Source organism: Mustelus asterias, chromosome 32, assembly GCF_964213995.1.
Source record: "Mustelus asterias chromosome 32, sMusAst1.hap1.1, whole genome shotgun sequence".
NCBI lineage: Eukaryota > Metazoa > Chordata > Chondrichthyes > Carcharhiniformes > Triakidae > Mustelus > Mustelus asterias.
The window spans coordinates 2,832,664-2,859,489 of record NC_135832.1 but is presented as its reverse complement, the minus strand read 5'-3'; the positions used below and the strand labels follow the sequence as shown (position 1 = coordinate 2,859,489).

Genomic DNA, 26,826 nt, shown 5'->3' with positions numbered 1-26,826 from the left:
AACTGCTTTCATCAATTATTGCGTAATTCCAATATATTTAATTACATCAAATAGGACCATCAATCTGTATATCTAAAACTTTTTAAAAAAATTATCAGGCATATGATGCATGTGTGAACCAGCTACTAAATTATGGAAAGCAATTTGTTTCGTTTTGCTGATGGACCTTAGGGTGGGAAACTCCTCCTTCGTATCTGGAGATGCCAACATGCATTATCAGGTGCTCAGCAATGTCGTTTTCCATGAACTGTGCTCTGGAATATAGTAAGAGTCCCCTCGCTATTTATCAGAGGTCAAGGTGCTGATTCCCAAAACAAAATTAACTGGAAACCCGAGATTGGAGAAGTCTTGTTTGCTTGGAACGAGAGTGAAGGAGCAGACAAACAAATCGTAGAGAATCAAATAATCAGACAATACTACAGTGCAGAAGGGACCCTTCGTCCCATCGAGTCTGCACGACGCAGTAAATTCCCTAACTTACCCAAATAATCCGACTTGCGAGCACTTGACACATAGCTTTGAATGTGATGGCGAGCCAAGTAATCATCCAGGTACATTTTAAATTTTGTGACACATCCCGCCTCAACCACCACCTCAGGCACTGCATTCCAGAGTGTAACCACCTTCTGAGTTAGCAAAGTTTTTCCTCAAATCCCCTCTAAACCTCCCACCCTTCATTTTTAACTGGTGTCCCTTCGGAATTCACCCTTCAATTAAGGGGAACAGTTGCTCCCTATCCACCCTGTCCATGCCCCTCATAATCTTGAATACCTCAATCAGGTCACCCCGAGTACTCGCTGCTCCAAGGATAACAACACAAACCTATCCAACATCTCTTCATAACTTAAATATTCCATTCCAGGCAGCATACTTCTAAATCTCTTCTGTAACCCGCGCAGTGCATTCACGTCCTTTTTAAAATGTGGCGACTGGAATCACACACAGTACTTCAGCTGTGGCCTCACTAAAGTTCGATGCAACTCCATCATGACCTCTATGCTTTTGTAATCTATACCTGATTGATGAAGACGAGATTAATGCCTTTTTCACCACCCTACTATCCTGCCTTTCCACCTTCAGAGATATTTGGCAAGGTCCATTTGTTCTTCGGAACTTCACAATGTCACACCACGAATACTACAATTCCTTGTCAAATGATTGCTTCCAAAGTGCATCACTTCACACTTTGCATGGTTAAATTCCATCTGCCACTCGCCTGCCCATTTGACCATTTCGTGCATATATCCCTATAACCCAAGACACTGAACTGCACCGTTAAAATATTTGAGTCATCGGCAGTTACTGATCCCACCCCTAACATAGTCATCTATGTCATTTATGTAAATGATGGACAATAGGGAGCACAGCATAGACCTCCGTGGTACGCCAATGGCCATTGGCCTCCAGTCACTAAAGTATCCGTCTGTTATAACCCTGTCTCCTACCGCTAAGCCAAGTATGAATCCACCTTGTCAGATCACCCTGTATCCCATATGCATCAGCCTTCTTAATCAGTCTTCCGTGTGGGAAATCGACGAAGGCTTTGCTGAAATCCATGTAAACTACATTATCCGCAGTTCACTCATCCACATATTTGGTTCCAGCCTCAAAAAAATTCAATCAAATTTGTTAGTCACGACCTCCCACTGACAAAACCATGCTGACTATCAATGATCAAACCTTACCTCTCCAAATGGAGAAAGATTCTCTCCTTCAGAATCTATTCCAGTAGTTTTCCAAACATCGACGTGAGACTTACTGGTTTGCAGTTCCCTGGCTTGCCTCTACAACCCTTCTTATATAGTGGTAACAACATTAGCTTTTCTCCAAGGGACGAATTAAAAATTTGGTTCACAGCCCCTGCAATTTCCTCCCTTGACTCCCACAACAGTCTGGAACACAAGTCGTCCGGACCTGGAGATTTGTCCACTTTGAAGCCTGCAAATATCTCCAATACATATGATAATTTGCTCGGGAGACTTTCAGTCTCTCCACCCGAGTTCCATAACTAACTTCTCATTCCCATGGGTGAAGGCAGATGCGAAATCTTCTTTTGAAACCCTACCAATGCCCTCTGCCTGCACCCACAGATTCCCCCTTTGTCCCTAATTGGCCCTACTCTTTCCCTGGCTATCCAACTGCCATTGATATACGCGGAGCATATCTATTTTCCCTACATTTTCCAGCCAGAGCTTTCTCATATCCCCTCTTTGCTCTCCTAATTGATTTTGTAAGTTCCATCTGCACTTTCTGTATGACACAAATGCCTCCGCAGACTTATTCCCTTATGCTTGTTAAAAGCCTATTTTTCCTTTTCATTACATCCTGCATGTCTCTGGTTATCCATGGTTCTCTGGGTTTGTTACACCTCCTATTAGCCGAGAGGGAACATGTTTTGCCTGTACTTCCCCATTTCATCTATGAACAGCCACCCCACCGCCCCCACGCACACACACTGCTCTTCAGTAGATATCCCCCAAAGTAACTCTGTGCCATCAACCTTGATGTGGAGATGCCGTCAACCTTGGCCAGATCCTGCCTAATTCTCTTAAAAGCTACTCTCCCCAATGAAAAACCTTTTTTGTGCAACTTGTCAACTTCTTTGGACACAACAAATTCGAATTGAACTGTGTTGTGGTCGCTATCACCAAAATACTCCCCCACCAACACATCAACCACCTGTCTGGCTTAATTCCCCAGAATTAGTTCCAGCACAGCTCCTTCCCTTGTTGGACCTCTACATCTTCACGAAATATGTTTTCCTGTATACATTTTAAGAACCCTACTCTATCTGAGTCCTTAACATGATGGCTTTCTCAATTAATGTTGGAAAAGTTGTAATCACCTAATATAATTACCCTCTTATTATTCTAACGTCCCTCTGCGCACTGTGCACAGACTTGCTGATCAATTTTCACTGGCAAATTGGGGGTCTACAATAAACACCTAGCAACGTAGATGTTCTTTTGTCCTTCCTAAGCTCCATCCACAAATCTTCATTTGATGACCCCTCCAAGATTCGTCTCTCCTTACTGCCAAAATTGCCTCCTTAATTAACAATGCAATGCTTCATCCTCTTTCACCCCGTCCTCTGTATCGCCTGAAGCCTGTTAATCCCGTGAAATTCAGTTGCCTAATCTGCCCCTCACTCAACCACGCCTCTGTGATGGCGATTATATTGTATTTACATCAATCCTCGCCCGTAAACCATCCCTTTCAAATTGCGTACTCCTGGCATTAAAGTAGAGGGTCTCCAGTCTTGTCTTACTCCCCTGAATCTTACTCGCGCTGTATTCCTTCGGAGCTGATTGTTTTTCTATCTTATACTGCGTACCTTTTCTGCTAAAATGTTGGGTCCCCTCTAACTACCAAACTCGTTTAAACTCTTGCCAACAGCAGCAGCAAATCCACCAGCAAGGAATTTGTCCATATTATTCAGCATGTGGAAGAAAGCAATGACGGCTAAGTTGAACAATTTAATTGGCCATTGATTTAGGTCAGCAGCTTCTGAGGGAACACACCACTCAATTGATTTGCAGTTAAATACATGTTAATTTATATTGCTAACCATAGAATCCTTACAGTGCAGAAGGATGCTAATTTACACATTGAGTCTGCACCAACGCTTTGAAAGATCTTATTACTCAGGCACAACTTCACCCCGTCCCAAACAGGCACGAATTCAGCGTTACCAATCCATCTAACATGCTCACTTTTTGACTGTGGGAGGAGGAAGCCGGAGTACCCCAAAAAACCATGCAGACACGGGCAGAACGTGCAACGTCCACACAATCACCCAAGGTCTGAATTGAACTAAGGTCCCTCATGATACGTGATGCATTGGTGCTCAACACCATGCCGCCCATGGCTTCTGTTGCATTAATCAGCATGCTTTGCATGTAATTATTGTGCCGTCTTGTTAACTGAGGTTAGGACAAACATATTGATTTAGTTCTGTCACATTGCAGATGAACCACCTGAGCCACTGCTGTCAACAGAGAACGCGCCCCCACACTTCCTCCCTGGTCAGATCATTAGTCTTTCGTGCAGAGCCCCACGGTATTTCTCCGTAATGACATATTACTTGTACAAGGACAACGGCAAGACGTTAGTCAGTTCCACGCCAGCTGCCATCCAGGATAAACCTGCACAATTTAAGCTCACGGTGGAAGGCAAAAAAGATGATGGCGAGTACACATGTCGGTACGAAATGAAGACCTCGGGCCAGCTCTATAACTCCTCACATAGTGAACCTCTGAAGATATCTGTGACTGGTAAGTACTTAAAATACTCTACTTTTCATTAAATGGCATCAAGTTTTTCAAAAATCTTCGGGAGATACACGCATACGCCTTTAAATCTGGGTCACCAACTGGATAAACTGTTCAATAAGGTACATGGATTTCTGGGTTTTTTAAAAAGAAAGACATGTTGCCAAAAAGAACTGAAGAGATTATATTGAACGGTATTTGAAAAGAAATCAACAGTTTTCGTCGCATTTGTGGACAGAGAAACGGATTGAAATTTTTGTGTCAGATGTCATTGTTCTACAGGACAAACGAGAGGGAGAAATCTGATGTTTTTTTAAGCCGTTGATGAACTGAGCGTGGGTCAGGAGGGTAGGGATAGGTTCGATTTTGGAAGACCTTACACGGTGAACATTCCATGGGACTAAAGGCAAAATGCACAGGGGAAGCAAGCTCTGGTGGTGATACAGCAAAGCAGCTGCCCAGAGTGCGTTAATAGCAGATTAACGTTCAGTGCTATCTGGAAGCAAAGTTGCAGAATGTCTTTAGCATGGTGCCATGGCCATTTTGCTCATCCTTCCTACTGTCCGTTTGTCATCCACACAAGAAACAATAATCTCATCGCTGTTGGACAAGGACAAGAGCAGAGGCAGCTGCAGTGCTTTCCCTTGGGTCACTCTAAATGTCTCCCTTAAAGTCACAACCTCCTGTCCCTGACCATTTGCCTAATTCAACGTAGATAACCTGAGGGATGTGACTGCATCCTGAAACACAGCGCACAGTAACAGCTGCCACTCCTTGATGTGTCACAGCATCGAAATAGAACATAGAACAGTACAGTCCATATTTGTTGTGCCGAGCTTTGTCTGAAACCTAGATCAAGCTATTTCCTCCCTATCATCCCGAAGTACTCCACGTGCCTATCCAATAGCTTCTTAAATGTTCCTAAAGTTTCTGACTCCACTATCCCTGCAGGCACTCCATTCCACACCCCAACCACTCTCTGCGTCAAGAACCTACCTCGGACATCCTTCCTATATCTCCCACCATGAACTATATAGTTATACCCCCCAGTTACCGCTCCATTCACCCGAGGAAATAGTCTTTGAAATCTAAGACACCAGCTCATAAATTCTAAACCAGTTTCTCGGGCAACCAACATTTACTGCAGATGTGTTCACTGGAATCCATAATGGGCTGAGCAGCTACCAAGAGATGAAGGTATATCCATAAGACCAAAAGAACTATAAGATATAAGGACAAAAATATACCATTCAGCCCATCGAGACTACTCTGCCATTCAATCATGGCTTATAAGTTTTCTCAAACCGATTCTTAAGGACCTTTTCCCCGTAACAATTGATACCCTTGTAAATAATTGCGACTGCACCGACAACAATCCCACGCAGGCCCTATCCCCTTATCCCTACATATTTACCTGCTAATTCCTCTAACCATCGTATTAACCTTAGGAAAGATAGGAGGGGGCATGAGAAGTCCTTGGCGGGTCGGATCAAGGAAAACCTCAAGGCTTTTTACTCTTATGTGAGGAATAAAAGAATGACCAGGTGAGGTTGGGGCCGGTCAAGGACGGCAGTGGGAATTTGTGCATGGAGTCAGAAGAGATAGGAGAGGGGATGAATGAATACTTTTCTTCGGTGTTCACCAAGGAGAGGGGCCATGTTTTTGAGGAAGAGAGGGTGTCACAGGCTGATAGGCTGGAGGAAGTAGATGTTCGGAGGGAAGATGTACTAGCAATTTTGAATAAACTGAAGGTTGATAAGTCCCCTGGGCCTGATGAAATAGATCCGAGGAGTCTTTGGCAGGCAAGGGATGAGATAGGAGAGCCTTTGGCATTGATCTTTGCGTCCTCACTGTCCACGGGGGTGGTGCCAGAGTACTGGAGAGTGGCGAATGTGGTTCCCCTGTTTAGGAAAGAGAATAGAAATGACCCTGGTAATTATAGGCCGGTTAGTCTTACTTCGGTGGTCGGTAAGTTGATGGAAAAGGTCCTCAGGGATAGGATTTACGACCATTTAGAAAGATGCAGCTTAATCCAGGATAGTCAGCACGGATTTGTGAAGGGCAAGTCTTGCCTCACAAATTTGATAGAATTTTTTGAGGAGGTAACTACGTATGTAGATGAAGGTAGTGCAGTTGATGTCATATACATGGATTTTAGTAAGGCGTTTGATAAAGTACCCCATGGTCGGCTTATGAAGAAAGTAAGGATGTATGGGATAGAGGGAGGTTTGGCCGTCTGAATAGGTAACTGGCTATCTAACAGAATGTGGAGATGCCGGCGTTGTATCTAACAGAAGACAGAGGGTGGTTGGTGGATGGAAAATTTTCGGACTGGAAACCGGTTACCAGCGGAGTGCCACAGGGATAAGTGCTTGGTCCTCTGCTATTTTATCATTTCTATAAATGACTTGGAGGAGAGGGCTGAAGGGTGGATCAGTAAATTTGCTGATGACACCAAGATTGGTGGAGTAGTGGATGAGGTGGAGGGCTGTTGTAGGCTGCAAAGAGATATAGATAGGATGCAGCGCTGGGCTGAAAAATGCCAAATGGAGTTTAGCCCTGACAAATGCGAGGTGATTCATTTTGGTAGGACAAATTTAAATGTGGATTACAGGGTCAAAGCTAGGGTTCTGAAGAATGTGCATGAACAGAGAGATCTTGGGGGTCATATCCAAAGATATCTGAAGGTTGCCACTCAAGTGGATAGAGCCGTGAAGAAGGCCTATAATGTGTTGGCGTTCATTAACAGGGGGTTTGAGTTTAAGAGCCGTGGGGTTATGCTGCAACTGTACAGGACGTAGGTGAGACCACATTTGGAATATTGTGTGCAGTTCTGGTCACCTCACTACAAGAAGGATGTGGAGACACTGGAAAGATTGCAAAGGAGATTTTCCAGGATGCTGCCTGGTTTGGAGGGTAGGTCTTATGAGGAAAGGTTGAGGGAACGTGTGCTTTTCTCTTTGGAGCGGCGGAGGTTGAGAGGAGACTTGATAGAGGTTTATAAGATGATGAGGGGGATAGATAGAGTGAACGTTCACAGACTATTTCTTCGGGTGAATAGAGTGGTAACCCGGGGGCATAACTATAGGGTTCATGGTGGGAGATATAGGAAGGATGTCCGAGGTAGGTTTTTTACTCAGTGGTTGGGGTGTGGAATGGACTGCCTGCAGTGATAGTGGAGTCAGAAACTTTAGGAACATTTCAGAAGCTATTGGATTGGCACATGGAGTACTTCGGGATGATAGGGAGGAAATAGCTTGATCTGGGTTTCAGACAAAGCTCGGCACAACAACGTGGGCCGAAGGGCCTGTTCTGTGCTGTACTGTTCTATGTTCTATGTTTAACCCACTAATCCCTCTAATCTACGCATCCCGGGACACTAAAGGGCAATTTGGCTTGGCCAATCAACCTTACCTGCACATTTTTGGACTGTGGGAGGAAACCGGAGCACCCGGCGGAAACCCACGCAGACACGAGGAGAATGTGCAAACTCCGCACAGACAGTGACCTGAGCGGGGAATCGAACCCAGGTCCCTGGAGCTGTGAAGCAGCAGTGCGAACCACTATGCTACCGTGCCGCCCGTCTTCTGACACGCTTTCATCCATTTGTTGGTGAACGGAGTAAAAACATTCACAGGCCATGATGCACCGATCCAGATCCTTCGATCGGCCTCGTTTAGAATATTGTGCACAATTCTGGTCGCCAAATTACCAGAAGAATGCAGATGCTTTGGAATGGGTACTGATGACGTTTAGCACGATTTACCAGAGATTTGTTCTCACTGAAACTACAGAGGTTGAGAGGTGAGCTGAAAGAGGATTACAAGATTTTGAATGGTGTGGACAGAATCAATAGGCAGATGTTTTTTTCCTCGGGCAGAAACGTCTGTAACTAGGGACATAAGTTTGAAGTGCATGGGGAATGATTACTGGAACGTGTTGCCCTGGGTGGTGGTGGGAGCTGGTACAATCGCGGCATTTAAGGGGCAACTAGGCGAATATATGAACAGGATGTCAATAGAAGGATACGGACTCCGTAAGTGCATGCTGTTTTAGTTTAGGTTGGTATCCTGATTGGCGCAGGCTTAGAGGGCCGAACGACCTCCTCCTCTGCTGTATTTTGATATACTGTCATTCGTGCTTTCTTCTGTGTTCCCTGTGGAACTCCACTAATCACCTGCTGCCATCCTGAAAAGGACAGTTTTATCCTTACACTCTGCCCTCTGCCAGTCAACCAATCTTCTATCCATGTGAGCAGATTGCCTCTAAAAACATAGGCTCTTATTTTGTTCAGCAGCCTCCTGTGTGGCACCTTGTCAAGTAGATGACATCCACTGGCTCGCCTTCGTCTTACCTTCTCCTTAGCTCCTCGAAGAATTCTAACAGATCTGTGAGGCATAACCTTCCGATGAAGAAACCATGGTGACATCGCTCGATTTTACCTTGTAATTCCAAGCATTCTGAAATCGCATTCTCAATAATTGACTCTAAAATATTACCGACGCCCGAGGTCAGACTAACTGGCCTGTAATGTCCCATCATTTGCCTCCCTCCCTTATTAAATAGCGGTGTTACATTCGCATTTTTCCAGTCCTGGAGACCCTCCCCGACTCTAGTGATTCCAGAAAGATCGCCACGAATGTCTCCAGTACCTCTTGATATCGCCTGGCCGTCCGTCCCTATTTCACATCATTAGTTTTTAATTCGTTTTTTAAATGAACAGATTTTCTGCAGTTAAGTCTCTCAATATTTCCCTTGTTATCTTTAATCTGAAAGGGATGCAATATGAAGTTTTTATTTATGAGTAACAAATAGGCTTACATTAACAATGAAGTCATTGTGAAAATCCCCGAGCCTCCACATTATGGCGCATGTTGGAGTACACTAATGGTGAATTTTGCATGACCAAAGCACCTAAACACCACGTCCTTCTGACTGTGGGCGGAAACTGGAGCACTCGAACGAAACCCACGCAGAAGCAAGAGGAATATGGAAACTCCACACAGACAGGGAGCCAAATTTGGATTTGAACCGTGGTCTCTGGCGTTGTGAGGCAGCAGTGCTAACCATTGTGCCGATAATTCAAATTAGCAGCTACTCACCAGCCAATGGAATTACCGTTTTCCTGTGGTGTAACAGTGAGTTCCTGGAAAAAATAAAAACAACAAATGCTGGAAATTTTCAGAACTTCTTACAGCATTTGTGGGGAGAGAATAGAGCCAACGTTTAGAGTCTGGATGGCCCTTCATCAGCAGAGTATTTTTAAAGTAGCGTAAGGATCAATAATTTCCGACAGAAAAGTGGCAGAATTTGTAAACTGTAGAATTAAGAAGGACGACACAAGGTTTGGTGGAATTGCAGATAACGATGAGAACGGTTCTTGGATAGTGGAGGAATAGATCGTTTGGAGACTTGAGTCGACAGAAGGCAGATGTGAGATAATGCATTTTGGACAAATGTGAAGTAATGCACTATTGGAATGTGTAATGCAGATGGGATGTATACATTAAATGGCAGAACCCTTAAGGTATTGATCGGCAGAGAGATCTAGGTGTATATGTAAACAGGTCATTGAGAGTGACAGCAGAGGTGGAGAAGGCAGTCAAGAAGGCATAGGGTATGGTTGCGCTCTTCAGCCGGGGCACTGAGTATAAAAGTGGGCAAGTCATGTTACAGCTTTATAAAAATTGCCTACGTCTGCCTTTGGAATATAGTGCTCAGTTCTGGTCGCCAAATTACCTGAAGGATGTCGAGGCTTCTGAGAGGGTGCAGAAAAAAATACCAGTATGTTGCCTGGTATGGAAGGCATCAGCTGTGAGGAGAGGTTGGAGAAACATGGTTTGTTCTCACTGGAACGATGGAGGGTGGGTGCTGATCTGATAGGTGAGCACAAGATTATAAGGAGAATGGACAGACTGGATAGTGACAAGATTTTCCCCAGAGCGGAAGAGTCAATTACTAGGGGTCATATGTTAAAGATGCAAGGAGCAAGGTTTAAAGCAGATGTACGAAGTAAGATTTTTATGGAGAAGGAGGTGGGTGTCTGGACCTCGCTGGCGGGTGCGGTAGTGAAAGCAGATACAACAATGACTTTAAGTGCCGTCTTGACAAATACATGAAAAGAATGGGAATGGAGTGGTATGGTCCCCGGGAGGGTAGGGCTTTTAGTTCAGACTCGCTGTCTGTTTAGAATAGGCTCGGAGGGGCCTAAAGGCATGTTCCGGTGCTGTAATTGTATTTGTTCTTTGTGCTTTCCAATGCAGCAGCATGCGTCAATAGATGAATGGGTTTCACACTGTCTGAAAGTGAAACGCGATTATTTAGTTAGCACGTTGTCAAAGCAGTGAACACTTGTGTCTCGGATTAACCGCTGCCTTGTTAACAGTGTGGAGTCTGCAAGTCCTGCAAGTGTTTTTGTGGGTTTCCTCCAGGTGATGCCTTTTCATCTGCAATCCTAGAGCTGTTCCGGTTCGGCAGGGTGGCTCTGCCGAATTGCCCCTCACTTTCCAAATGTTTGCAGATTAAGGGATTAGCCAAGGCGAAGGTGCAGTTTATGGAAGTCGGCCTGGGTTGGGTATCATTTCAGAGAGTTGTTGCGCACTCTTTCTGTACTGTAGGAATTCCATAGAAGACGGTTGTGCAGAGACCTGTGCTTTCTCTATATTGCTTGCGAAAAATTTGGTGAAATTCGGAACTCAATGACCAATCTTAAAGAGGAATGTTCCGTGCTTTTATATGTAAATGCATTTTGAAAGGGGAATTTGAGATAGTCTTTTGACGGTCTGCCATTCTTTGCAGCCGATATCAAATTGCGACTTGCCAATGGGCCTGATCCATGCTCAGGAAGAATCGAAGGTTACGCCAATGGAACCTGGGGTACCGTCTGTGACATCCAGTGGGATTTACCCGATGCTGAGGTGGTCTGTCGTCAGCTGCGCTGCGGGTTCGTGCGATCAGCAACTCGCAGCAACCATTTCGGCGAAGGGACTGGCCGCACCTGGGGCAGCATGGTCAAGTGCAATGGATCGGAGCCTTTCTTGTGGGTCTGCCCCTTCGAACTTGCCAGCCCGAATTCGTGCCCCATGAGGAACGACGCTGGTGTCATTTGTTCAGGTAAGGTGATGCTCAGCTGGGCGTTGTGGAGGATGTTTAGGCACTGTTATGCTCGCTTCCCAGCAGATGTAGATCTCTGCTGGGCGCATCGTAGTTGCCCCGATAAATACGTGCCATTTGGCCGATATTTGTGGGCAGTTATGGACATGCATAAAAAAAGTGGACTGTGTTTCCATAATAACTTACTTCGCTCCAATTGCGAGTCTTTGGATTCTCTACCAACACTTTCTTGCAATGGATGCCGGTGAATTATGTACATCCAATAGAGCAGCTTCCCCAGGGCCATCGCCTGCCCCATTTCACAATTATCCCATAATTCAACTAACCTGCATATTTTTGAAACAATTCATCACGGTCAAACCACATAACTTGCACATCTTTGAACTCTTGGGGGGATCCAGGCCACCAGAAAGAGCCAACAGACACAGCTAAAACACACAGCTCCTCACACACAGTCATCCGAGGCTTGAGTCTAGCTGGAGGCCCTGGTGCTGTGCGGAAGCTGTGTTTACCAGCATGCCAATGTGTCACACTTATTAATGTGTTTGTTATGTGCTTATAATCATCTTTTCGTTCGATATAATGTGCATGTAGGACAGATAGAGAGTGAGTAAGGGAGAAAGAGAGCCAGAGGGAGCCGTAAGGATGTGTGGGAGAGGAGTGCTATATTGATAGCTCGAGAGACGTACACGGAAAGACGAATAGAATCATGGCTAATGTATGCAAGAGGAAGTCAGACAGGTAGTGCGTGATAGAGGAGACAGTGACAGAGAGAGAGCCCTTGTGCATGGGAGCATTGTGTGGAGGGAGAGATAGCGAGACCCAGAGAGAGGAAGGGGGAGGCAATGTCTGCAAGAGGTGCAGATGGACGCCAGAAGAGATAGAGAAGAATTTTGTGCGTGAGAAAGAGGCAGATAGTAAGGGAGAGAGCGAGACATTTTGTCTGAGAACGAAATAAACACACACACACACACACACATACATACACACACACAGAAACATACACCGAGGGAGGGACAGAGCGAGAGAGAGACGGAGAGAGAGACGGAGAGAGGCAGGGGCAAACTGGGAGTAGAGGAGAGTAGGGATGATGTTGTACTGGTCTACAAAATAATTAGGGGCATAGGTCAGCAAGATAGTCAACACCATTTCCCAAAGTTAGGGCAGGCTAAAACTAGAGGCCATAGGTTTAAAGTGAGAGGGGAGAGCTGCAAAAGGGTTCGTAGAAGATTTTTCTTTTTTCGCACAGAGGATGGTAAGTGTCTGGAACAAGCTGCCAGAGGTAGTAGTAGAGGCGGGTACAATTGTATCCTTTATAAAGCATTTTGAAAGTTAAGATCGGTATAGAGGAATATCCGCCAAATGCGGGCAATAGGGATTAGCTTTGTTGTTAAGTAATGGACGACATGGAAAGTTGGGCTTAAGCGGCTGTTTCCATGCTGTGAATCTCTATGACTCTAAAACGATGTGTGAGTGAGGCAGGGGGAGATACACAGAGAGAGAGAGAGAGAGACCGTGTGTGAGGCAACAAAGTATACAACGGGAACGAGATATATGTCGGGTGCATGCGAGTCAGGCAGGCAGACAGATATTGCATGTGTGGAATAGACACAGAGAAAGAGGGGGAGAGGGAGAGGGCGGCAGATAACGTGTGCCAGAGAAAGAAGGGCAGGCAAAGTGGTGTCGTCTGTGTGAAAGAAAGAGAGAGGCAGAAACAGACAGCGAGTGAAAGAGAGGGTATGACACAGGGAAAGTCGAGAATGGATTTTCGCAACTTATTAGCCGTTTGAACGTCGCAACTTCACTCCACCTTAATGGGAACAACACACAGTACACCGAGCAGGCCCTGCCACTCGCTATTCAACGTATGGAATACACATAGCCGCTGGAATTGGAAATTACCAGGATCGGAATGTTTCTATGTGTTATCAGACTCAACTGACATTGGAACCATTTCTGTGAAATATGACACGGCCAAAAACCGATCCACAAACATACTAATTAAATTTTGTGTCTTCTGCAACCTGTAGCTTCAGCTGCTCACCATTTGTTTGGTTAGACTCAGCGGTCAGCGTTGCATGTTATGCATTGGACTCCAACTACTGAAGCCTGCGGGTGGGACTCCTAACAGCGGGTGAACGCCACGTAAAGTTGTTACAGAGCAGCGGTACACAGATCATTCATTGCTCCAGCGACGGAATTTGCCGTCTGTTCACGTTCCTTTGCTGCTGCCAGTGAGACAGGTATATTTGGCGCTCAGTAAATCTCCATTTACTGAAGCGGGACTGGGAATCCCAATTGCAAGCGTCGCAGGAGACCCTGGGCCCACCATCAGACGCTAAGTACTGGAGGTTAATCTTCCACATTTAACTTTCAGATACGCCACTGAAACCACAGATCAATCTGCTGAGAACGACTGGCGAATACTCACAAGGGGAGAATATCAGCATCCAATGCAGCACACCGCCATTCTATATGGGGGCCACATTTTACCTCTACAAAGTTGGCGAGCCCGCTCATGTAAAGTCGGCCAAAGCGGCTTTTGCATCTGGCTTGGTCACTTTTAACCTGGCGGGGATTAACACTGGCCAGGAAGGTTATTACCTCTGCACGTACCAGTTGGAGAGAGATGGGAGGAATTACACATCGGACCAGAGCGATCGAGTGAAAGTCATTGTGATAGGTGAGTGGGTCAGTGGTGTATGGTATGGGCGGGGCGGGGGGGGGGCGGGAGGGAGGGTGGCGGCTGCAGTTGAGTGGAGCGAGATCAAAAAGCACAGGCGAGTGCAGAGTATTGAAGGAGGAGGCAATTCTGTTCATTGAGTCATGACCAGCTGTCTGAAAGAGCTTCCCATTCAGGCCCAACTCTCCTCCACCCGATCCCCATTGCCCATGTTGTGCAAAATCAATCTAACCTACACATATTTAGATACGAAGGTGCAATTTCCCATGGCCTATCTGCTAAACCGGCGTATCTTCAGACATAAGTAACCAATTTACCATTGCCAATCCACCGAAATTTCAGATCCTTTAATATGAAGGAACAATACAGTATGTTAACGCCACCAAAATTGAGAAGCTTTAAACACTGAGGTGGAATTTAGCATGATCAATGCAACTATCCTACACATCTTGGGAAACAAAAGGGATATTTTGGTTTAAAACATCGATCTAACATGCACATCTTTCTACACAACGTTCTTTACCTGGACAGTGTTGCGGCAAGGCGAGATGGAAAATGCAAAACGATGCGTTCTCCTGGTTGGTATCGACCCTGCTGAGTGTCGTTGGAGCCGCACTCATCCAGGCATTTGCAGAATATTCCATCACTGTCATGACACGTGTCCTTTCGGAAGTTAGGTAGGATTTGGAAAATCAGGTGGTGTATCTCTCGTCATCGATTTCGCAGGCACCCTGTGGTCACAGCCTTCACATAGTTGGTCCACTTCAGTTTCGTCTAATTGCTAATCAGCAGGTTGTTGATAGCGGAGGCGGTGGTGCTGTGCTGGTTGGGGCTGGAGACGGTATACAGAGGCAGCAATGCAATGGAATGTCCAGAGCAGTTGGTTACATTCTCTCTTGAGTGGCTAGAATGTTCATTTGCACTTGTGACTCCAGGACAGAATATTGTCCAGATCACGTTTCCGATCAACACAGGGTGCTTCTAGAATTTTTTACACCTTGACTTGAGGAGATGTGCGCAGAAAGCGAGCTTGGTAGATGCGAGAAGCTAAAGGGCCGTGGGAGGAAGCTTTTCTGTTGCAACAGCATCAATAGTGAAATAATTCTCCGTTTCCTACATTTATTACCTGATATAACTGCTAAATTAGCACAGTGATTGGGCAAGAACAAACAGGCAAATAATAGCTTCCAATTTAATTCTGCTCTTTTCCAATTTAATTCTGCTCTTTTCCAAGATAAGCCGCCAAAACCTACCATTGAAGTCTTACGAGCAAGCGGGGAGTTTTCCATTGGTGAAACGGCCAGCATCAGGTGTTCGGCTCAAGATGCATATTCTGGTGTTATTTTCATCTTGTCCAAAGTGCAAAGCAATGCCTATATCACGTCAGCCGTCGCAAAGGCAGCAGGCTTCTCCACTGTTCTTCATCTCAAAGACATCAGCTCCAAGGACCAGGGAGATTACGTTTGCGTATACCAGATCAAAAGGTCGGGAAGGATATATAACTCCACACAGAGTGATCGCAAGCAGATGCGAGTCACAGGTACGTGTCATACATTTCTATGAAACGACGTGAACTTTCGGAACGACGAGCGAAACGTGGAACTGATATCATAGAATTATAGAATCATAGAATCCCTGCAGTGCAGAAGGAGGCCATTCGGCCCATCGAGTCTGCACTAATAAGAATGCCACCCAGGTCTTATCACCCCATCACCCCACATATTTACCCTGCTAATGCCTATAATCTACGCATCCCGCCACACTCGGGACAAGTTACCATGGCCAATCAACCAATCTTGCACACCTCTGGAGTTAGTGCAAGCGGCTGTTTTGCTCTGGAATGGGTTTTCCTTGATTTCAAAGGGATTTGTTGTCAGAATCGAGAAGTATTGCGAAAACTACACAATACACCAGTGAGATCGCACATGGAATATAGGGAAGAGCTTGGTCCCATTTTCTGAGGCAAGCTAAACTGACATTGGAAGCAGTCCAGGTCAGGCTCATTAGGTTTATCGACAGGATGGAGGGATTTTCGTCAGAGGGGAGTTTGAGTAGTGTGGGCCTGCATTCACTGAAGTTTGGAGGAAAAAGAGGTGACGCTGTTGAAAAATATAGGTTTCTCAAGGGGGATTCTACAGACGACTCTGAATGCTGAGTGGTTTTTTCCGCTTATGTAGAAGAGACTTGGACTAGATTGCATCATGTCAGAGTGCGTGCATTACCCTTTGAACTCAGAGATGAGGAGAAATTTTTTTAAATCGTATTTTCAAGGAATTTAAGGGAATTTTGATATTTTGTCATTATTCCTTCAGGTCACTTATCCATCACTAGTTTAATTCATTCACATGTCTTTGAATGTGTAGTAATATTTAGTTTAGAATAAGTAAATAAAATTAGCAAACCAAGTTGTTTTTTTATGACTAATGAGCTTTTAATCCCAGATTTGCATTCATGACATCTGCCGTGGAGGATGCAAACCTGCGTCCACAGATTCTTGTCTGGATCCTTGGTCAAGTGACAATACCACTGCACTACTGCAACCTTGGTCAGCAGTGATCAATTTTCAGCACACTTTTCCTCATACATCCTCGGTTTTCCAATGCAAAATATGTTTTTTTTATCATTCATTGTAAAGGTCAGAAGCTGTTACAGTGCCATATAAACGCGATTGCGTTCACGGCAATCAAGTAAATAACTGATTTTTATGCATCGGTTGCACAGAGCCGTTCCACCCAAAAAATAATCTGAAATGCTGCATTTCGCTCAGGGCACCTGCGCGTGCATTCTGATGTGTCTGCACCTCATTCTGAATGTTATGGTTCGGGAATAAGATGAGGTAAAACCTGAGCAGATATTGGCAAAAAAAAACGAGGCAGTACAGATTGAATGATTCTGGCGCTTCGAACGTAAGTAGAAATTCATGTATTGTCACTGAAAAGTTTTGATGAAGACTTACGTCCTTATGAAAACAAATGATGACTGGATACATTGAATGTGCAGCGCAGCTGGAATTTGAGTGTAATAGTTCCACCACGATGTTTGCACGAACAGTGGAACAGTGGTTAGCACTGCTGTCTTATAGGATTCAATTCCAGCCCCGGGTCACTGACTGTGTGGCATTGTACATTCTGCCCGTGTCTGCGTCGGTGTTTTCCGGGTGCTCCGGTTTCCACCCGCATTCCAAATATATGTGGGTTAGGTGGATTGCCCATGATAAGTTGCCCTTTAGTGTCAGGGGGACTAGCAAGGTAAGGGAATAGGGGAGGTGGGGTTGTTGTCAGTGCTATCTCAATGGGCCAAATGGTCTCCATCTGCACTGCAGGGATTGTATGTGACTGAACAGTGATTGCCTTTATGTATCGCTTTTACTGAGGCAATTCTGCGTTTAATAATCCAATACTGTGGCGTTTATGATGCATGGCTTGTAATGATTATGCTGATCCCCAAATAATCAAAAGGACACAAGTTCAAACACTTTAACATTCTGAACCCAGGTTTGGAGCAAAGGAGAGTGATGACAATTGGAGTAAGTTGATAAGATGAGTTCATAAGATGCGCAGAAAATAGAAGCAAGATTGAACCATTCAAAAGTGTCATTCTTCTCTGCCATTTAAAAAGGAGGTGGCATATTTTACTTTAGACTTAAAAACAATTTACTGCCGACCCCGATAACGCTTGACTCACGTGTTGCTCAATCATTCACCTTACCCAGAGTAAAAGATAACCAATGGCCACCACTGATCATTGAGCAAGAGTAATTGCCACCTGAGTGAATAGATATCGACTCATCACTGTTTCATTAAATCCCTCAAAATTTTGCAACTGAAAATATTCCTCATAGTTCAAGATTACGCTGAAGGCTCGTGTTGTGGGAGGTGGAGTTGCGGTCCTCTTAACGTTTAACCTGTCCTTTCTTTTCAGAATCTTGCATGTCTCTTGCACGTGGGCGGCACACAGCTCTAGCGACCTGGGTTCGAATCCCCGCTCGGGTCACTGTTTTTGTGGAGCTGGCACATTCTCCCTGTGTCTCCGTGGGTTTCCTCTGGGTGCTCCGCTTTCCATTCACTGTTCAAAGATGTGTGGGCGAGGTTGATTGGCCATTCTAAATTGCCCTTACTGTTCCGGGATGCATAGGTTAGACCGATTAGTCGGTAAACATGTGGGGATACGGGGATAGGGCCTGGGTGGGATTGCGGTTGATGCAGATTAGATGGGCCGAATGGCCTCGTTCTCCACTGTAGGATTCCATGATTTCTAGGTTTCGCGAACATTACCTCTCATCATTCTAATCTCCAGCCAGTGTAGACCTAACTTGCAGGAACCTTCTCCGAAAGCAAAACATCCCTTCACAGGAATCGTCTCCATTGAACATTATCGGAATTGCTTCACTTTTAAGTTTTCTTCCTTGTTAAGTAAGGAGACCGAAACATTACACAGCATTGCAAGTAAGGCTTTCCAAGTGCCCAACAGTGCTGTAGCAAAACTTCCATACTTTCATAGGGCACCCTTTGCAACAGCAGACAAGAGTTTGATCGTTCCTTGAAATGCATTGGCGAGTTTACCAATCTGCATTTAGTGGGATAGAGACACCCTCAATTTATCATGACATCACTCCTGTCGTGAAGTGGTTGACTCAATCGTCTGGTGAGATTTTCCTTTGCATGTACACAACAGTTTTATTTTATGAATTTCCAATTTGATCCATTGACTGTGGTGGGATTTGAACTCCAGATTATGACTCTAGCTTTCTGGTTTACCAGTTCAGCGACCTACAACAATTGGACACACGAGGAACCTGAGCGGCAGGAAGACATCCAGAAAGTTACTTCCGATGCGGGACAGGGAGTGGGAAAAAAGTCCAGGGCTTACCAGGCTGTTGCCATTATCTTTCCACTCACACCGCCACCCTACCCCACTCTCCACAACCCTAGAAAAACCACGTATGGATGTCCAAGCAATAACCTCAGTTTGCTTTTTCTTTCCTAGAAAGATTACAGAGTCCATTGATTGGCCAACTACGACCATCTGGTCAATACCTGGAGGGACAAACTGCGGAAATCACATGCTCAGCTCCAAAGGTCTATAGCAGCATTACCTTTAACCTCTTCAAAGATGGCAGCTCGGCAGCCATTGAGTCATTTGGACCAACCTCAAATTCAACTGTCCTTCTGGCAATCCGGAATCTAAGAGATGCTAACGAGGGGACTTACAGATGCAGTTACCAAGCTCCTGTGTGGGGGAGGAAGTACAGTTCATCTCCTAGTGACGTTGTGAACATCACCTTGGCACGTGAGTGAGATCTGTGGCAGTGTGGTTGTCATATCGTTCGCTACTGCGTTGTGCTTGTGCTGCTTTGAAGGTGGGTAAAAATATAGGCGCTAAATACGCAGCCTCATAGTGACTGTAGAAGTCCTCCTGTCCAGACGAGAATAGCTAAAATGCCATCAGCAGCATCCAAAACGAGGTTTGGAGACGGACGTCCACAAAAAGAAGTTGTCCAGTTGCAAACATGTGGTAAGACATTGTCGCCTGACCTCTGCGGAGTAGCCCACAGTTGCACCCCCTGTCACACCCAGCCCACTCTACTCGACAACCTTCCCGCCCAACCATCCATCCCCGTCTCTGCCACTGTCCCTCCCACCTCAACCATTGGCCGTCAAATTAAAATCACCTGCCTGGCAAAAGCCCATGAAGTTCAAATTTCATTCGCAGAAAGTATCTATAGTGCGGTGGACATGAAGTACAAATGTGTGAAGCTAAGAATATAAGAACGTAAGAACTAAGAGCAGAAGTTCTCCATCTGGCCCCTCGTGCCTGCTCCACCATTCAACAAGATTATGGCTGATCTTTTCGTGGACGCAGTTCCACTCATAATCCTTAATTCCTTTACTGCTCCTCCTTATTTTGAGGCCAAGCCCCTAGATCTATATGTTATCTGCCAGTCGAAGCAACCTGTCTGCTTCTATCTTATCCATTCCTTTCAACATCTTATGTTTTGACAAGGTTTCCCCTCATTCCTCATAAATCCAATGGGTATATTCCCAGTTTACTCGATGTCTCCTCATAAGCTAACCCTCTGAATCCGGAATCAACTAGCGAATCTCTTTTGCACCCCCTCCATTCCCAGTATGCCTTCTATCAAGTAAGTGTTTTTAAACTCAATCCCTCTAGCAATGAATGACACAATTCAATTTGCTTTCTTAGTTTCCTGCTGCACCTGCAAACAAACTTATTTGTTATTCATGCATAAAAGGATATCCAGTTTCCTCTCCCAGCAGCATGCTGCAATTTAAATAATCGGCCATTTTGCTGTTATGCCTACCAAAATGGATGACCTCACATTTCCCAACATTGAACTCCATATGTCAGACCCTTGATCATTCACTTGGACTGTCTATTTCCCTGTGCGGACACTCAGTGTCCTCTGCACCCTTGGCTGTACCATTCAACTTCGTCTCATCTGCGAATTTTAGCACTTTACACTTGGTCCCGAACTCCAAGTCATAAATGTAAACTGAAAGCAATTGTAATCAACACTGATCTCTGACGAACACCACTGATCACTGATTACCAACCGGAAAAAACACCCTTTAACCCACATTCTTTGTTTTCTGTTAGTTAACCAATTCTGTGTCAATGCTAACACATTATCCGTATCACCACATACCTATTTTCTTGTACAACAGTCTTTAATGTCAGACGGCTTCTGGAAATTCAAATGCACCACCTCCACTTGTTCCCCATTGTCCACTGCGCACGTAATGTCTTCAAAGAATGCCACCATTCAAACATATCGCACCCTTCATGGGCGACACGGTAGCACAGTGGTTAGCACTGCTGCTTCACAGCTCCAGGGACCTGGGTTCGATTCCCGGCTTGGGTCACTGTCTGTGTGGGGTTTGCACATTCTCCCCGTGTCTGCGTGGGTTTCCTCCGGGTGCTCCGGTTTCCTCCCACAGTCCAAAGATGTGCGGGTTAGGTTGATTGGCCATGCTAAAATTGCCCCTTAGTGTCCTGAGATGCGTAGGTTAGAGGGATTAGTGGGTAAAATATGGGGGTAGGGCCTGGGTGGGATTGTGGTCGGTGCAAACGCGATGGGCCGAATGACCTATTTCTGTACTGTAGGGATTCTATTCTATTCTATCTAACCCATGCTGCATATTCCCAACATGCAGCATATTGGTCTTGCTATTTCTTCGTTGATAATAGATTCAAGCATTTTATCTACTACAGAAATTAAACTATCTGGCCTATAGATACACGCCTTTTTCCGACCTCCTTTTGTCAACAGTGGCGTCACATTTGCGGTGTGTGGCGTTACAGGGAGATGGCGGATGGGGAGGGCATGGTGCAGAATCGAACGGCCTGATGTTCTCTTTCTGCGCCGCTGGATGCATTTTGAATACTGAATACTGTCATGGCTCAAAACAAAGCGTGAAATCCGATTGCTTCCAAACAATTACAGATCGACCAGAAGGCCCGAAACTGACGATGACTACGCTATTTGGCTTATATCTTCAGGGAAAAAGTATCCGCATCACATGCATGGCGCCTGAATACTATACAACGGACACCTTTCACTTGTTGAAGAATGGTAAAAATACTAACATGCCATGGATAGCCACGCAGTGGGCGCAGCACGGTGCCGAGTTCAGGATTGCCAATACAACTGTATCAGATAGCGGCAATTACTCGTGCGTCTATGAGACTCAAATCAATGGAAAAACCTTCAACTCCACCGACAGCAACTTTGTGGTGATAGAAGTGGCAGGTGAGCAAAATGTGTGAATGAGATGATGCAAAATTGAAAGCATCACCTTACGGTCTGAATCCTTCCATCGGGGCTTCAATTCTGATTTTAAAATGTGGCGACGTTTCATTGCATACAAATGCAGGGATGATCGCCGAGGGGATATCTTCACCTGACTAATAATGCTGGCAAATGTTCAAGAGACTATGTGTGAATGTTCAAATTTTCTCCACAATTGAAAACACTTCTCAGCAATATGGACAAAGAAACAAAATCCTCAGCTTATTTGCTAACGCCTTTCGTTGAAGGCAATCTGCCCATCTAACATCGCCTGTGATTGCAGGTGTACAACCAGTTGGCTCTGTTCATTGGCAACTGCTCTATGCTCAGAGCAGCTGGTGCAATTAGAATTCAATTCAACAACATTTTGAACATAACTCTCGTCTCGGGAATGGTGACAAGGAAATTGATTGTGATTGGGTGTCATTTATTGTCCTGTAAGAACTGCACTTGCTTCAGTTATGTCCTTTCGTGAGGGAACTATGTGGTCCTTACATGGTCTGACCTCAATTTGACTCCAGAACCACAGCTTGAGTTTCAATAGCCCAGAAATCCGCTCAGTTCAGTAGCAGTCATGGGTGGGCAACAGATGTTGGCCTCGCACAGTGAAATCCGAATTCGCGAAATGTAATTAATAATTGAGAAGGAAAACACTCCAATTATTAGCAAGTTCCACATTATTAGCTCTGTGAGGGTTAATGTGCTTCCCCTGACTGAGAGATAGTGGTAATAGGAATCACTTTAATTTGATAGATCACATTTCTGAAATACAACATCTGAAATGTTAAGCGGTGAGACCCGAAACGAATTTTTTCAGATCAGTATTTTCCATGGAGAGACATGGAAGCGAATGAATTCTGGCAAGTAAGTCGTGATGCCTTGACAAGCGTCCGCGTTGTAGAAGAGGAGCTGTTTGAGGTCTTAAAATACATAAAGATTGATCGATCCATGGGATCAGGTGCATGCCAAGGCATTGAGGAAAGCTAGGGATGAAATTGCGGGCCACCTGTGTAGATATCTATGTGATCAGCAGCCACGGGTAAGGTGCTGGAAGACTGGAGGGAGCCAGACGTTGTGGCATTATTTCAGAACGGAGGCAGTGAAAAGCCAGGGAACTGCAAACCGCTGAACGTAACATAAGTGGTGGGTGAGGTGTTGGAGGGGATTCTCAGTGACAGGATCTCCATGCATTTGGAAAGGCAAGGACAGATTAAAACTAGTCAGCGCGGCTTCGGGAAAGGGAAATTATGCCTTTCAAATTTGATAAAGATTTTTGAAGGAGGGACCAAAACATTGATGATCACAGTGCAGTAGACGTTCTTTAAATGGAGCTTAGTAAGGCCTTGGACAAGGCACTGCATGGTAGACTGGTCAGTAAGTTTAAATCACATGGAATCCAATGAGAACGAGCCAATTGGATACAAAAGTGGCTTGCAGGTCAGAGATAGAGTGTGGTGGTAAAGGGATTTTTTTTCTGACTGGGGGCTTGTGACCAGTGGTGTGTGAAAGGGATTAGGAATGGCTCCACGCTTGTTTGCCATTTATATCAACAACTTGGATGAGACTATAGGAGGCATGGTTAGTAAGTTTGCGGATGATAACAAAATTGGTGGTGTCGTGGGAAGAAAGTTATCTAAGACTACAACAGGATCTTGATCAATTTGGTCATTGGTCCAAGGAATGGCAGATGGCGCTTAATTCAGATAAATGCGAGGTGTTGCATTTTGGTAAGACAAACTTGGGGAGGATGTACACAGTTAATGCTCGGGCCGTGGTGAGAGCAGGTGCATAGTTCTTTCTCATGGTATCCCTGGATATCTTTGAACATCCATGCTTCATTGTGCTTGTTACTCCCTCCTATCACCCGAGGTGGAACATGCTGTGCTTATACCCTCCCCATTTTCTTTTCGAAGGCCAACCGTGCTTCTCCACTGTAGACTGTACCTTTGGTAGCTATTCCCAGTCTACCGTGGACAGATCTTGCAAAGGATTCGTAAACTCCGATCTCCCCCAATCGAGATGTTTTTTGTACCTCGTCTATGACAAGAGAACTTGCCCATTACAAGCAAAGATTGTACTATTTTGTAATCATTATACTTACAATGTTCTCCAACCTACACCTCAACTCCCTATTTGTCTTAATTCCCCAAAACTGGTTCAGCACAACTCATCCCCTCTTGGACACTATGCATATTGTAATCAGACGTTCTTCTGTCCAGTCTTCAGGAAATTCTCTCCATCCAAGCCCTTAACGCGATGTCTCCCCAGTTAACGTTCTATAGTTACTGCATTTTCAGTATTATATGCACTTCTGCAAATTGTGCACATAATTGGTCCTCAATTTCCAGGTGAATACAGAGCGTCTATAATTAGCACGCAGCAATATGGCTGCGCTTTTCATTTCGAAGCTTGTCTCACAAATCTTCATTCAATTTTCCCTCCAAGACATAATCTCTCCTCACTTTAGTTACTCACACGTTAACTAATGATGCAATGCCTCCACCTCATCCACCCACTCCTCTGTCTCGCCAGAAGATTCTGCAGCCTAGAAAGATGAGTTGTTAATCCTCCCCTTCCCCCTATCACGTCTCTAACGGCTACAATCCCATAATTCCTCGTGGCAATCCTCGCCCAAACTCATCCGTTTTGACAGCAGGGCTCCATGCACTACCATATAGAGAGAGACCATCCAGCCAAAATTAAAACAGCTGCATTACCTCTGGCTTTATTGTTTTGATGTGTGATTATTTGCCCTTATTCTGCGAACTATTTGTGCCCTCCTCTTGCTGAATTAGTTTAAACTTCTCCCAACACCTCTGACAAAACTTCCAGCAAGGACGTTGAATACATTCTAATTGAACTCCCGCATAAAATCTGCGATTGAGCCCGCTCACCTGTTCTCACCGAGGATCCTGGTTTACATAGGATAGAAGCGGACGGAGGCGGGGAGGGGGGTGCGGCGATGGTTGGTGGGGTTGTCGGGCGGGGGACTGATTCGGCACCACGCGGTTTCGTTGAAAGATCGACCAAAATTATGGAGAAAGATGGTGCAGACTCAAACACTACTCATGCGCCCATTTTTGAGGTAGATGCTTCTCGAATGACTTTCAACACATACCTAATTATTGTCGATTCTGTCTGCTGAATTGTCCTAAGAACATAAGAACATAAGAAATAGGAGCAGGAGTAGGCCATCTAACCCCTCGAGACTGCCCCGCCATTCAATAAGATCATGGCTGATCTGATAGTGTTTTACTTCCACTTACCCGCCCGCTCCCCATAACCCTCAATTGCCTTATTGATCAGAAATCTATCTACCTGTGACTTGAACATATTTAACGAGGTAGCCTCCACTGCTTAAATGGGCAGTGAATTCCAGAGATTCATTACCCTCTGAGAGAAAGAATTCCTCCTCAAATCTGTTCTCAACTGACTTCCCCTGATTTTGAGGCTGTGTCCTCGAGTTCTTGTTTCCTTTCTAAGTGGAAAGAATCTCTCTGCCTCTACCCTGTCTAGTCCCTTCATTATCTTATGTGTCTCTTTAAGATCTCCCCTCAGCCTTCTAAATTCCAACGAGTACAGGCCTGATCGACTCAATCTCTCTTCATAAGCTAACCGCCTCATCTCCAGTATCAACCTGGTGAACCTTCTCTGTACTCCCTCCAAGGCCAATATATACTCCGCAAATAAGGGGACCAAAATTGCACACAGTACTCTCGTTGCGGCTTCACCAGTACCTTGTATGATTGCAGCAAGACCTCCCTGCTTTTATACTCCAAACCCCTTCGCGATAAAGGCCAAAATTACATTTGCCTTCTTGATCACCTACAGCACCTGCAAACTGAGTTTTTGCGATTCATGCACAAGGACCCTCAGGTCCCTCTGCACAGTAGCATGTTGTAATTGTTCACCATTTAAATAATAGTCAATTGTATTATTATTCCTTCCAAAGTGGATAACCTCACAATTGTCAACATGGCACTCAATCTGCCAGATTCTCGCCCACTCACGGAGCCTTTCCAAATCTCTCTGCTGACTTTCTGCATCCTGCACGCAATTCGCTTTCCGACTCATCTTTGTTTCATCCGCAAACATTGTTACCCTACACTCGGTCCCCTCCTCCAGATTGTCTATGTATACGGTAAACAGTTGAGGCCCCAGCACCGATCCCTGCGGCACGCCACTAGCACCCATTTATTCCAACTCTCTGCTTCCTGTTAGATAGCCAATCCTCAGTCGACGCTAACAGTTTACCCCCAACTCCTTGTCCCTTCATCTTCTGCAGCAACCTTTTGTGAGGCACCTTATCGAACGCCTTCTGGAAATCCAAAAACACCACATCCCCCGGCTCCCATCTGTCAACTGCACTCGTTACATCTTCATAAAAATCCAGTAAATTCGTCAAACACGACTTTCCCTTCATGAACCCATGCTGTGTCTGCTTGATCGAACCATGTTTTTTCCAGGTGTCCTGCTATTTCTTCTTTAATGATGGATTCCACCAATTTCCCAACTACGGATGTTAAGCTAACTGACCTGTAGTTACTCGCCTTTTGTCTACCCCATTTTTTCAACAATGGCGTCGCATTCGCAGTTTTCCAATCAGCCCGGACTTCCCCAGAGTACAGCGAATTTTGGTAAATTACAACCAACGCATCTGCGATTACTTCTGCCACTTCTTTCAGTCCCCTGTCTCTCAGTACCTACAGTCTTTCACTGTCTCGTGGTGCAAAGCATTCCATTCCTTTTCAATTCATGTACAAATTATTATTTTTGTTCTTGCCCCTGATTTGAGTGACACTTCTGTGACATTCGAGGGCAATGATCGTCGAAAAAAAACCTCAATTCCTTCTATGAGACCACTTCAAGATTTTCAACCGCTCTATTGATTATCATCTTGAACTGCTGCTTTCACAGAATAACAATGTGTGCTGCGCCAATCCTGCCAG

The 26,826-nt window shown here is 45.1% G+C and overlaps 1 protein-coding gene across 1 annotated transcript in view; it reads left to right on the top strand.

Moving 5' to 3' along the window:
- Positions 1-26,826, top strand: part of LOC144481779 (scavenger receptor cysteine-rich type 1 protein M130-like) — a 908,005-nt gene that overhangs the window by 43,828 nt on the left and 837,351 nt on the right. The window contains exons 9-14 of the mRNA XM_078200920.1: positions 3,969-4,274; positions 11,070-11,384; positions 13,762-14,067; positions 15,302-15,607; positions 19,054-19,356; positions 21,533-21,838. Of these exons, the coding sequence (XP_078057046.1) occupies positions 3,969-4,274; positions 11,070-11,384; positions 13,762-14,067; positions 15,302-15,607; positions 19,054-19,356; positions 21,533-21,838 (1,842 nt within the window). The remainder of the gene's footprint in view (positions 1-3,968; positions 4,275-11,069; positions 11,385-13,761; positions 14,068-15,301; positions 15,608-19,053; positions 19,357-21,532; positions 21,839-26,826) is intronic.